This window comes from Emys orbicularis, chromosome 2 (genome assembly GCF_028017835.1).
Source record: "Emys orbicularis isolate rEmyOrb1 chromosome 2, rEmyOrb1.hap1, whole genome shotgun sequence".
Taxonomy (NCBI): domain Eukaryota; kingdom Metazoa; phylum Chordata; order Testudines; family Emydidae; genus Emys; species Emys orbicularis.
Window position 1 is genome coordinate 228,813,165 of NC_088684.1, and position 14,131 is coordinate 228,827,295.

General features: G+C 38.3%; 1 protein-coding gene across 1 annotated transcript in view; it reads left to right on the plus strand.

Annotated features, from left to right (window-relative positions):
* The window catches only part of SATB1 (SATB homeobox 1), an 80,273-nt gene that overhangs the window by 47,536 nt on the left and 18,606 nt on the right, over positions 1–14,131 (plus strand). Inside the window, exon 8 of the mRNA XM_065397901.1 lies at positions 1,157–1,312. Coding sequence (XP_065253973.1) covers positions 1,157–1,312 — 156 coding nt within the window. The remainder of the gene's footprint in view (positions 1–1,156; positions 1,313–14,131) is intronic.

The window sequence follows — 14,131 nt, forward strand, 5'->3', positions numbered from 1 at the left end:
TCAGAGTGCAAGGGGGCTACCTAAATTGCATTCCCCCTTTTATCCCAACCCTTTGACTCATCCTTTTGGGGCTCTGCAGTTGTTAAGAGCTCATGCAAAGTGGGGTTAGAGGTATAGTTATTCATCATGCCATCATCATCTCCCTTCACATCCTTGGGGAATTTAAAGCCCAAGATAATGTTGACTCTGGTCCTGACCCTGCAAGTTGATTCATCTGAGCAGACCCCTTGTTGCTACGTGGACCCTCGATGGGATTTTGTGGGGTCTAAAGGTCCGCCTTGCCTGCAGTTGGACGCTCCTGACCCCATAACACTATGGCCACCAACTGGGAGAAAAGCATTACCATAATAGCTCCTAAAGGAACTATGCTGTCCTGAGATAGCGAGGCCAGATTTCCCCCACATTTCTCCGAACATCTGCAGGTTAGAAGTGTCATCCCCCCATCGCCTGTTCTGCAGAGGGATGGTGCACACTGTGCCGTATCCTTGATGGGGTATGGCGTGGTGTGAAAAACAGCTTAGGAATACACAAGTAAAGTACAACTAATTAGCCATTATGGTAGTTGGAGAAGGCCCTCCCTATCCCCATTTCATAGATGAGTAGAGAATTTCAGTGTGCAGTGTTGTAAACTGATTTTTCATAGAAGATACAAAAATAAACAGATAAGAAAAAAACATAAGATTAAATCTAAAGTGACAACTGTATTACACTTGTATGATGCAACTGACTGTACTGGTCACCAATCAAGATAAATCTGTCTGCAGTTTGATTTCATTGGTGATCCTTTTACACTGCAGTTACAATTTTTACTTTAATTGTTGGGGGAGGGGAGACTCATGTCAGGATTTGAAAATCTCTGTGAGGCTGTTTCCAACTAACTTGTTTGATGACATTGTAATTTGTAGTGGTCAGCTGACAGACCATTTTATTTCAGGTACATTCACCTGTGACAGTATGCAGGATTTTCTTAACACCCATTTTCCTGAACCTTGGATAATGCATAATATTAAAATACTGAAAGGTTGAAAAGAAAGAGAATCATGAAAAGAAATATGAGTAGGACTGAGTAAAAGCATCCAAGGGAGAGAGACTCTACTTGAGGGAAAAAGTCACTCATTCATAATGAAAAATGACAATCTCATAAAATATTTTCTAGGTAAAAACAGCTACTGTTGCAACGGAGAGGAATGGAAAACCAGAAAATAATACCATGAACATTAATGCTTCCATATACGATGAGATTCAGCAGGAAATGAAGAGAGCTAAAGTGTCTCAAGCACTATTTGCGAAGGTTGCAGCAACCAAAAGCCAGGTAGGGACTCACCAGTTATCAACAACTTACATTTTATATATGATTTCTGCGGTCTTTGTGATTGGTTTTCTATATGAATTCAATTATTTGTTGGGTTAGCAACATGTAGTATTACAGCTACTTAAATTTATTGCTGAGTCCTAAGGTAACTAGAAGATACCTTTTGTGTGCCAGAATTGGAAAAAAGCAGCTACCAAAGACGTTGCCCCCAACAGCAAGATAGGTTTGTTGTCTGCCCAAAGGTTAAATCCTGGAGGGCCAACACTGTCAACTTCTTAAATTCATAGTGGCTGTGAATGAGTAAATGCTTTATACTCTATACTGTTGCAGTGTTGATCAGGTGACTGTAGTTTTGGCAATAACAGGTGTTATAACTAGAGAGTTCAAGGTTTTGATTTTGTGGGTGTGGCTAGTGCAGCTATTGGATCAGCTAGAGAAGTGTCAGAAGTGAGCTTTGAAGAAATAGGGACACAATGGAGCTGTATGGGCGTAGATACATTTGTTTTGTTTGTTAAGCAAAAATAGCAAAACAATAGGGTGACCATATTTCCCAAATAGAAAATGGGGCACCGAATGTGGCTGGCCCTAGCTGCTTGCCTGAGCCCCTCTCTCTGTGCAGGGCTGACCCGCACCACTGACCTGAGTGTTGCCTCCCTTCCCCATGCGGGGCTGGCATCGCTGCTCCCCTGAGCCCTGCCTGCCCCCTGCACGGGGGTGGCATCTCCACTCACCCCCCGCATGTTCTTCCGCACCCCACTTTTTTTGACAAAAGTGGGCATTTGTCCCGTTTGCTCTTGCCAACTGATCAAAAAAGAGAATGTCCCGACCAAAATGGGACATATGGCCACCCTAGAGTTTCAGAAGTCCACAATTCCAAACCAAAAGGCAAATTATTTTCTGAAATGTTATGTACAAATTTTAAAGAAATAAGGGTAACATATCTAGCCTTCATGAAACACAGTACTTACACAAAAAAAGATGTGTATTCAATTTTAACCCTCTGCTATTATGTGTTTTTATAAAAAGTTCTTAAAAAATTAAACAAAACCTCAAGTTTAGTGCAGGGAACTATGTTAATTTTATGCAAGGGAAGGAAGACCAGTGAACAAGATATGTCAGTATGATTGTCACAGACAATTGCTGCATGATGATCCTAAGTAACATGTTTTAAGAAAGCTCATCAGTGTGCTCAAAAGTGAGAATGTGCCCAAGTCTCAAGTAGAGTGCAGGGCAGTCAAATGTAAAATGGGAAAGAAGAAGACCACATTAACACCAACACTGGAAAAACCATTGACAGAAGAAATAGAGGCACCGCTGGTTACCAATTTATTTAAGTCTGCTAAATCATTACTTATTCTCTTAACTCCCCAAACTGCTTCTGAGAGAAAGTTTCCGTCTTTCAGTGCCCATTAAGCTGGTGATAAAATGTGATCAGGTTTATGAATGTTTATGTGGACCTTCAGTGTTGTAGTGTGCATTTTTTTTTCCTTTTAGAATTTTTATACTTTGACTTTGGAAATATTTGCCTTTTGGACTTGTTCCATTTCCTTGTAGAGAATGGATGTTCTTTTTTAAGTTATATGCTGTAAAGAATTACTTCAAGGATATCAAAATGATTAAACTCAAGCTGTGGACTGTAAATAAAAAAAAATAGCTTTATAGGCCACATGCCTGCCTACCCTTCAAATCACTGTCAAAGTGATAATTTCTACAATAATATGTTTCTTTTATTGTGGGATTCTAAACACCAAGTGCTGTTTAAACATTAAATTGAATTGTTTATGTTAGCACTGTACTCAGTATGTCATACATCAGGCCACTATAATCTCCCATGGAATGTAAAATTCTGTCATGAATCATGGCTGGTATATCGGAAATAACTGTAATTTTGATTGGAAATTACAGGGCTCTTGAAATGTTTCTAATTATGATAGAATGTTACAGCAGCTTCAAACATTTGTGCTTCTTCAGATGTCTTTATTTACATGTCAAAACTATGTGTTAAAGAGAAATGTCCATTTTGTTCACCTCTCTACCTTCTTTGGCATTATGAGCAGAATTATGGTGCAATTCTCGTATACAGGCTCATGTGATTTTTTTTATTTTATTTTATTTTTGTTACCTTTTTACATTTACATGTATTTTTGCTTAAATCTATGTATTCCAAACTATTCAGGAAGGATAGCCCTTCTAATGTTTGCTTTAAAAAAATGCACATATGGCAAGAGGAAATAACAGTAGATACAAAAAAAAGTCAGCATTATTTTTATTAGCATTAGTGTAAAATAGAGATTTGTACAAAATATACCAGAGATGATAGCCCTGAACTTCTTCCCACTGTGGAGGTTGCATCTTTTTCTCAGGGGTTACTTCCCACCTGTTTCAGACTGCATAAGGGTAATTTAGATATAAAACAATCTCTCAAGACCATTCCCTTCCAGTGACAGAGTCGCAGGCTCTATCTAGCTGGACTGCCACATATGGCAAAATACTGGGTCATGGCAATAATATCCGGAGATGCACTGAGCATGCTTTGAAAGGTGGGTCTTCCCTAGTTGGTTGACTGTTAGTCATCCTGTTACACATAGCTCCATTAAAATGTGTTCTCAAGCCATACCGCTTCTAGGCTTATAGCTGTATTCTGAAGCTTGCCTGACCACTATGCAAAGGAGAAAGATTTATTGAGACCGAAATCCTCCCTCATCTCTAAACAAAAAGTGATTGGTGGTGTTGGTGTGGAGCTCCATTGCTCAAGTATCACCAAGGATATTGGGTTCCATTCTTCTCTTTAGAGCTAGGACAGGATACCACTTAAAGTCCAGTGGACTGGACTGGGCAGGAACACTCTTCCCTTCTCCCATTCTACTTGCAAGTTACATATTTATTTAGTTGGGGGGGAGGGTGTTAAATGGCCAAAGGTCCGAACTTGTTCTCTTCTCTCACCTCTTGACGCTGTACATAAGCTGGAGTAACTTCACTGTGTGAAATAGGGACTCTCAGTACAGGTGGTGAGGATCTCCTTTACATGACCTCTCCTTTTCCAAGCAGTTCCACAAAAAGGCAAGGACAATTCTTTAGTGGAGGGCCCTTTGCAACAAGCTAATTTTTCTCCTCATGAGGTTAGATTGTTGAGTAGCAGGTATCCACAAGGCTGTGGGGCTTGTATGGCCTAGAAGACAGCAGATCTATTTCTGCTGAATAGAGCACTTGAGAACAAAGTGCCTATTAAAGGAGAAACTAAGGAAGTCTATATTTAGGCAGGGTTAAAGTAAAAACTAAATATCTATTGTACTGTATTAGGGACTCTGGAAATATAGGACCATACATGGGCCTGCCAGTTTACAAAACAGATGAAGATTGAATCCCAGTTCAGCAGAATTTATAATATAAACTAAGGCAAGAAAGTAAGGGAGCAGGGGAGAGATTAGGGTGGTAATAGTAATATCATTGCTGTTGCTTAGAGGAGTGATATTCATTTCTTAACAGTGATTTTTGTTGATGATTTTTTTTTAACTGTCCATAAGCCTCCTGAAAGAAATGGGTCTATCTGGCTTGTAAGACTAAATGATCATAGAAATTTGGGAGGGAGGTAGAGAGGGATGTATTTTTTTTCTTGTTTTTGAGGTTTTACTTCAATATCTTCTATTTATTTTAGAATTTTTTCTAGCACCCATCAATGCATTATCTAAACAGTGAATATTATATTCAGAATGTACCTTATTATTTTTTTTAAATATTCAGTGCATTTATACTGAGGGTCTAAATGGTTTAGAATTGTGGAACTCTGTCATAGCAACTTTCCTGTATTTCTTTGAATTGTAACCAACTGAAAAAAGCATATCATTTCAAAGTCAAAAACTGTTACCTTTTTATATTGTTTGGACTGGCTAATAAACTTTAAGTAGACTACCCAATAATAAAATCTGATCTAAAAGCAGAGCTTTAGAAAACACTATGCAAATATAAGAAACATTTTGAACACGCAATATATGCCTGTTTGTGTTCTTTTTGTGAGGTTAACCACATTGTTTGCTAAAATTTAAACAAAACAGCCCCAAAATAGGTCAGAACAAAACACAAAAGAAACCCCTGAATATATTTGCACTCTACATAGTACTTTTCCGATTTAATCATTTTGAGATTTTTATTAAACTTGTAATACGATAATCTGATTCAAATAATTATGAAAGCACAATTTTCAATTTCATTGTTTCAAAAAAATGTTGATTTGGGTAATAATCATTAAGGTAACATGGTTCAGTAACTGTTCATTGGTTACAATGTTTTCATGTGGGAGCCAGAGATGAAATCTTTTCTTATGGTGGCAGATGTTGAAATCTAATTTTATTCCACACAAAACCCCTTGAGAGCTCTGAGACTTAAGGTGTATGTCCAGCAAAGAGACATTAGTAGCCCTCCATGATGTTTGTTGTATTTTGAGGTGTTACATGGGCTTGCCTGAAAAGGTGTAGCCTGCACATGTTGAAGTGAAATGGGGAAGAAAACAGTCTGGTGAAAGTCAGCTCATGTTCAGAGGGGGTTTTTCGCATTCAGGAAACACACTATGAAAAACCTGAGTAACATGAGTACTGTATTTTGAGTATTGCTTTCAGTTACTGTAAATGACTAATATATCATAATTCAATGCTGTTAGTCTGTCTAGTTCTTCCTAAATATGATGCCTTACTACTGGAAGAATAAATATAAATGGGGAGATAATGTTCTGTGGGCATTCCTTTTGAGGAACTCCCATTGAATAATAATACCTTGCTCTTGAAATTGGTGGGAGTTAAGCACTGATTTCAGTGATTTAATTTTGGAATGGAAGTAAGAGTACTGTGTGTACTTCTAAAAATCAGATATAGTCAGAGATCATTTTGACCCATTTCTTTTGCAGTATGTTATACTATGTTGCCTAATTTCCTGTCCGTCTATGTTTGTCATTCCAGTTGGTTAGGCAGTTAGCCCCTTTGAAATTGATAGGTTTGCATGCATAAGCGTTGAGGTGAATCTGTGGTTAAGGACATACTATAAATTCTATTCTTGCCTGCTAACGTGATTATTTTGTGCTGTGGCATTTCATCAGAAGTGTCCAACTTCTTCCCTTTGACAACTCAGAGCTCCCTCCGTTTTTAACTATGCATATAAAAGAACATGGTATAGGGTAAAAAGAGAAATAGACATAGAAATTTAGGTTTTGACACATGGATTTGAAAAGAGTTAATTTGGGAAGGGAATGCTAAACAATGGCACTAAAATTGCTTTTGGCATGCAAATGCCATGCTTTTCCTGACATAAATATTTTCAGAATAGGCCAGGTATATATAAAACCTTGCTTTTACTGGAAATTTTAATGTTGTTGTAAACTTAGTGATTTATAGTGAAACATTGATGTTTGTTATCTCACTTTTATCTTTTTAACCAGCAGTTTTATAAATGCTATATCTTTGATCTGTTTTTTTCCCCCCACACAAAATATAAGCTATATTCTCTAATAAGAAAGTCCTTTTTAAACAGTTTCCCTCACTGAACAAGTATTAAATATTGTAGATCTGGCAAGAGAATGCCATTACCACATATGTAATGATCTATTTGAATACTTTCTAATAGGAAGATAACCTTTTATCATCAGGAGACATCCCTGTTACGATATGGGAGTAAGGGGAGGAGGGGGCTCTGAGCATATATTAAGAGACACCACCCCTTCACCATTCACATTCTGCCTAGCTAAACCTTGGTCTCTGATTTGGGCAGACAATGAGTCTCCAGAGTGGGATTTGATCTTTTAATTATCATATCCCATCTATCTGGAATTTATTCTCTTCTTTGTCTCCTTTAGAGTGACTGTCATTTCCTGTTTTGAAATCTTGTCTTAAGAACTTTTTTTCTTCTTAAGCTTACAGTGGATTTTCTATGATGTGTGTAGGGATACTGCATATAAAAGACACTAGATAAAAATAAAATGTACTGTTACATCTTTCTTCATTTCGAGGTTCCATTCAAATCTTTGCTCCTATAGGTAGAAAATGTTAGCGGTATAAACACCTCATATAATGTGTCTCCTTTTTTTTGGACTGCCCTACTGTGGTTTCTCTGACAGTTGTAGTCTTGCCATGAGCAGCAGGAGTCAGGACAGGATCAGGTGTCAACAGGAATGGAGGGGGGAAAGAGTGATTGGCTTCTGTCTGGGATCAAGAATTGCTCCAAAAAACCGTGTGTCGTTCAGTGAAACTGTGAAACTTGGCAGATAATGCCAATTTGTTTTTCACAAAATATCACATTGCAAGTCATAGGGTTCTTTCTAAAAGAGGTCGTGGAGAGTGAAATTTCCATGTTTGACAGCAGAAGCAAAAGAAAGTACTAAAAGTCCTCAAGACTTTTCCTCTGCCTATATTCTCTAACTTTCACTATGTTTCCTCTCGGAAGTAAGAGTAAAGCACTTCATGAAATGACTGGTCTTTTAAAAAAACATTTCTGGAGAGACTGCAGGCAATAGCAAAATGGGGCAATAACTTGACTGTCTTTTAAACTGGGTTTTTGGTTCTGTTCCTGGCTGTAGCACAGGGTGTTTCTGTGACCTTGGGCAAGTCATTTGATGTAACAGTGCTTCAATTCCCATCTGTAAAATGGGGATAATAATCACAGAGATATTGTGAGGATAAACTCCTTAATGTTTGAGGTGCTCTGATACTGTGGTGCTGATTGCCCTAGAAAAGCTTTATAAATAAAATGAACCAAACAACACTGGACATTTTTTATGTCAAAGAAAATGTATAAAGTGAGAATGGAAAGCATTTCAGTATGATATACAAGGACTAGATTAACCACTCCACAGATCTTTATGGATCACTCAATACCTCCAACAAATAAAGAAGATGAAAAGACTCTGCCCTTATCTATGCACAGGCTAAAACTGTTTTCTGAACTTGTACACGTGGCTTACAGCTGATTCAGGTTAACGACACAAACCTGTCCAGTGTGGATGAGGCAATAAGCATTTTAAATAGTGTTATAAAATAGCTATCCCACTGTATATCCGAATATATTAGCCTGAACCAATTTAAAGTATCTGCACCAGTTTCAAAAAAACATTGTGTACAAGATCTAAGGAGAGCTTCTCTAGAGGAATGGGTTGCACACCTGTCATACATTATTCCTAAGTTAATCTTTAACTCCTTCATAGCCAGGTCCTGCAAGAGATCCATAGAGATCCGTGGGAGTTGAGGGCACTCAGTACCTGACTGGAGGTGCTCTCCAGTGGAGGTGCACCCAGCAGGATAAAGCTCTCCATTAGCCTTTTGCAGACTGGCATGAAAATAACAAAAGCAAAGCACAATGGCTAGTTGAATGACTCTGTCCTGGGCGGGGGAAATCCTTGTCTGAAAATTAGAATTTAGGTCTGTGAATATATACAGAGAAATTGTCATGTGTGAACAACATTTTGCAAAATCTAAAGTCATATCCAAAAATTGAGCAGTGTTGCCTGACACTGAAATGTTCATCATATTTATTGCAATTGAAGAAACCAAAGTATCAGATGAAATATAGCTTAGCATAGTCCATAATTTTACAGTTCTCATTTTTAGTAATTGATTTTATTTGACTACAGATAATCAGGTCAATTGACAGTATTTTAACTATCTCAGTAGGGTTCCATGATAAAGGAAAAAAGTCTTAATTATTATGACTTCACAGTTTTGGAATCTTTATGTATAATAATTCTGTGTAATTCCTTTTTTATAAGCATGTTTTAGACATGCATTGTGTACACGCTGTTCCACAACCCATCAGGCTTCACTGTTGCCTCAGTACCTCTGATTCAGTAAATCAGATCATAGGCAGCATGCTGTCATATAATAAGGTGTCTGATCCTTATTACCAGTTTGTTGATGCACAGACTCCTTCAAATTGACCATTGCAACACATGGTTTCCCCTGAAACTAGCTGTGATAATTAGCGTGGCTCTAATGAGACAGAATGTCACTGATCTTGTGCTGAACTGTCGAGTATCGACGCTACGGATGGGAACTGTCAAAGCCTGCCATCTGTGACAGAGCTTGGCATATTCCATTTGCAAGATAGAGCATGCTCAATAGAGTGTTTTTAAACAAATGGTCCATTTCTTGATCAGGGTTCTATGTTCAGTTAAAAAAATAGGTCTTCCATTTTAAACTTTTTTTGCTATGCTAAGCCTATTATGACATGAAAATGTTACAAATTTTGAAACCAATGTAATTTATTTTTTATCAAGCTTTGTTTTTGTTTGTTGTTTATCGTGGTCCCCCTCCCCCCCCCCCCCAATTATTGAATCTAGTCATTTTAAAACTATCAGTGAAGATGCCCTTTATCCAGTTTTCAACAGTGAAGATGTTTGTGGAAATTAGCCCATATGAAGCAGGAGCATGTGCAAGTTGTATGGAAGAATTGAAATGGTCAAGACAGTAGGATTTCTAGACTCCAGAGATCAGTACAGCATTTTGCAGGACTGAAAGTCCAGCACTGCTTATCATTCTAAAATATGCTTTGTTGCTTTTTATTTCCTCCTCCTTTGGCAGACCACACAGGGCTTGTTCTGAAGAACATTTTCACTAATCTGATCAGGCAGCCAAATACGCCGGGAAAACTGCTTTAATGATCCCACTAATTACCTCAAGTCAATATGAACTGTATTATTAGACTGAGGGAAAATATTCCATTAGGTCTCCCCCTTGGGAGTTTCTCCGCTTTGTGATGTCACTGAAGCCTTCGCCCTCTTGCTTGTAATTAATTTTATTTACACACGCAGGCACGCACAAGGTCACACCTGCACAACCGGAGCTGGCCAGGGAGCTAGTGGCACTCAGGCTTAATCAGATCTGTCATAATTACCATTCTGCATGTTTCTGACACACGCTGTGAAATATTTCAATTTAACTGCCGCTACCAGCACAACCAGATGTAGTGTGAGTGTGGCTGCATTGGAAATATTATTCCTCAGGATAAACTCTCTCCTCCTCCTTTTTCCTCCCACCCCTCTCCCTTTTACAGCTAATGTGGCACAGAAGCTGATGTATCCTGTAAATCTTGAATGCAGCGCTAGATTGATAACAGCAGATTAGACAGTTTAACCACAAACAGCTTGTTCATTTTTCACAAATGAAAACCACATGTGGTGTAACTAAAATTTCAGGCCTTTTTTTGTTGTTGTTTCCTTCCCTCCCCCTTTTCTTTTAAGGTGTGGTTTTCACTGTAAAGAAGATGAAATCAAAGTCTGTATAGGAAAACAGACATTGTCTAATTTTTCAAGATTGTTTTACTGAAGGTCATTTGCTCAGGACTTTTATTGGAAATCCTCCTTGCTTACACACAAAATGAAACAAGAATATGCCTGCACTGCTTTTCATCTCTCATTCTTTTTCTTACTTTTTATCTCTGCTCACTTAAAAAAAAAAGTCAGACTAACGTGCTGTTTTTAAAATGATGTGCTAGGAAATTTGGAGTTTTGATTTTGAGGTGGGTTAAAAATAGAGCTGGTCAGAAAGCAATTCCCCCCGCCCCCCCCCAACACAATTTTGATAAAAATAAAATTCTAATTTTTATCCAAAAATGCAAAAAAATAAAATGTTGTTCATTGGCAACTGGGAACATAATAATTTTTTTTTTTTGCCAAAAACTGCCAAAAGGAAAAAAAATCAAGTATCAGATGGAAAAAACTCAAATATTTTCAAGGAAATCAAAGACAGTGCAGATTTTTTTGTCAAACAAATTTTCCAGTCAATGTTTTCAACCTGACATAGTTAAAGTTTTCCTCATTGTTAGATTAGTTTTAAACTGTCTACTTACAACTAGATCACTTCGTTGGCTATTTTTTTCCATTCAGGGGTCCTGTTAAGTAATTTTGAGAAGATTTTATTTATAAGGGTTGAAACAATTCTTATAACAAGAAAAATATGTAATGGACAGGAGTGGAATTGAGTAGGCTCGTTGGGTAGTTGTGACTGGTAGATGTATGGGCATGCTCTCCTAAGGTGAGCAGTATTATACACAATACAATCTGCATGGAGTCTATTCTCATTTAGACACTGCTTCTAAGTTAGGTGAACATTTGTCCTGAATTGAAGATTAATTTATGCTATATCCTTTGTCAGTCATTTAGTGGTAGAGTGGTTATTTTGGTAGTGTGGGAGCTGTGTACGAATAGTAAAATATTCAAAATGAGCCAAATAAGTGGGTGTAGGAGGAGAACTTCTTGGAGGCACAATGAGCCAGAATCTTGGGGCCAGCCAAGTTGCACATAACACTGGGCACTGTATGCATGGCAAGTCCTTCTGTGCTGAGATAGAACAACTGGAGGGCTGCTCTAATGTATATAGGCTGTTCATGGCAGCAGGAGGGCTGAAACTACAGCTAGGAATCAGTGGGTGTCTCAGCGATGTCCCCTTTCTTCAGCCATGCTCCCCATCTTGATAGCAAGAAAGGGCAGTGACAAAGGAGCTTGTAAGCTGGCTTATGTCACTGGAGGATCCCTTAGCTGTGGGATGATCCTCATAGGGCTGGATCTGCCAGCTCTCTCACTAGAATCCCCCAAGGAAGGTGGTGTAGAATGGCTGTACCAATGAAGAATCTGGCCCAGTGGATCCATCAGAAGAGCCCCAGCGAAGAACTATTGGAGGTTCTGGCCGTATAGCTAATTCAGAATTCAGTTGGTGGTGGGGCAAAGGGGAGGGTAAGGAAGGATTCAGCTGAGAAGAGATAACCAGGAAAGAAATGGAATTGTTTAAGGTTTCTACAAAAGGTCCAGAGCTCCTCCTCTCATTCTCAGAAAATATATGAAAAATATAATGCTATCTGGAAGTCTCTTAATGCCAAAAAATGAGGGTGACCCCCTTTCCCCCTCTTTTTTTCAGTTGCTTTATTTTTAATTTTTTCCTATTTAGGGAAAGTGTTTTGGCTCCTACACTTCCAGATGCGTAAATCAGTTCTTCCCGAGGCAGCACCTGCTGTCTGACAAGAGGTGCTGTTTCTGGCAGGATGGATTTTCTTAATCTCTTCCTGTTTTCTGCATCCTCACCTTCTGTTTTGTTTCCCTGTTGTCATCCTTGACTAATTCCCCTGGTTATGTCTGTCCTTTTATCCCTCCCTTGCCTCTTCACATTACTATGTTCCCCTGTTTCTCTTCCACACACACCCTTACCACCAACTCTCTTTCCATCTCTCTCTCTGATCCCCTGTTGCCACCTCTATGCACAAACCTGCCTGTAAAATAGTCACCCCACCCGAGGTGCATACACACACTCCTTTTGTACAAGCATCGTCTACTCTAGCAGGCACTCACACAATCTTCCCCCATTTCAGCAGGGTAGAAGCTCTCCTCCTAAAATGCCTCCGATTGGCATTCTGCTTACTATTCTGCTAGATACACATGCATAGGGCAGTAGAGAGAGAACAGCCCTAGTCAGAGGCATGGCTGATTTTATAATCGGACAGGTTGGTGCTGCATCCATATCAGAGGTGAGAAGGAAGACAGAGCAATCTGCCACTTCACTTCAGAAAGAGGATCCGTGTTCTGGATCACTCCGTTTCATTACCTCCTTTTTGACCATGCATCAATGATTTTTGGCCTTCATGTAGTAGACGTGAAAAAAAGAGGTTAATAAGTGGAGAGTATATTATTGTAATAGGAAGAGGTAAAAAACAGAAAAAGCCTTCGTGAGATAGTATTAATGGTACACTGAGGTCAGATGCAGATACAGTTAAAAATTCTGCAAAGAAGTTAAGGAGTTAGTGATCCTAATCAATCATGCCTGGAAATGGGCTAGACTAAGTACTGAGCATTTGTCCAACTCTTGTTGTTTTCTATACTGTTTGAGGGGAAAATAGTGATCAGGGAGACATTTATTTCTGAGACTGAGAAATTTGATTGTACAAGTATATTAATACAAAGAAGGAATTTCTGTGAAAGTGATCATATGTTTGCTGGGCCTTTTTAATGGCAGTTTGAGAAGCAATTTAATAGAGGATTGACAGATCCAAATTAAAGTGAACAGAGGTTGGAGAGTATAGATCTGTATTTCCTGTCTTTTATAAGCTGTATAGCTAAAAACTGTTAGCGCTGAAAAGAATATTGTAGGATTCTTAGTCATAATGAGAAAGGAGACAAAATTTTGTTTTTCTGAATTCAATTGAATTAAATTAAATAGATTTTCATATTGCATATTTTGCTATCATCCAAATTTAACTTGCCCATATTTCAGAATTTGGATATAGCATATCCAAACTGTTCCAATGGATAGACTAATATGAGTGACACAGCAGGTGTGGGGGGAATCCCAGTTCACAAATATTTATCCAAATTGATATTCAGTGATCAACTCATCTTTATTCTATATAGTATAATGTTCTCTCACTTCTCAGTTACATCAGGGTGGTATTTGAGAGGCAAATAAAAATCGATGGGACCTTAAATGATCCTCAGTAGAATTCTCTAAAGCTTTAGGCTCCAATTCAGCAAGGTATTTAAACATCAGTAACTTCAGTGTCATTATTCACATCCTTAGAGTTAGGCACATGCTTGAGTATCTTATTGAATCAGGATATTAATGTCTCTGGTGTGTAATGGGGAGTTTTGTAAATACCGGAACTTTCTCCAACTATACAAAAACAAGCAGGCTGTGAAAGGCTCAAATGTAACTTAATTTTTGGTTCACCTTTAATTAATGATTTGCTACCCTGCTTAAATATGAGAGGGGAATTGACCTAAGAAAAGAGATTCACCTTGTTAGGTTTCAGGTGGCACCTAGCTGCTCGTGATTTTAAGATTTATTACCAGACATCACTGGA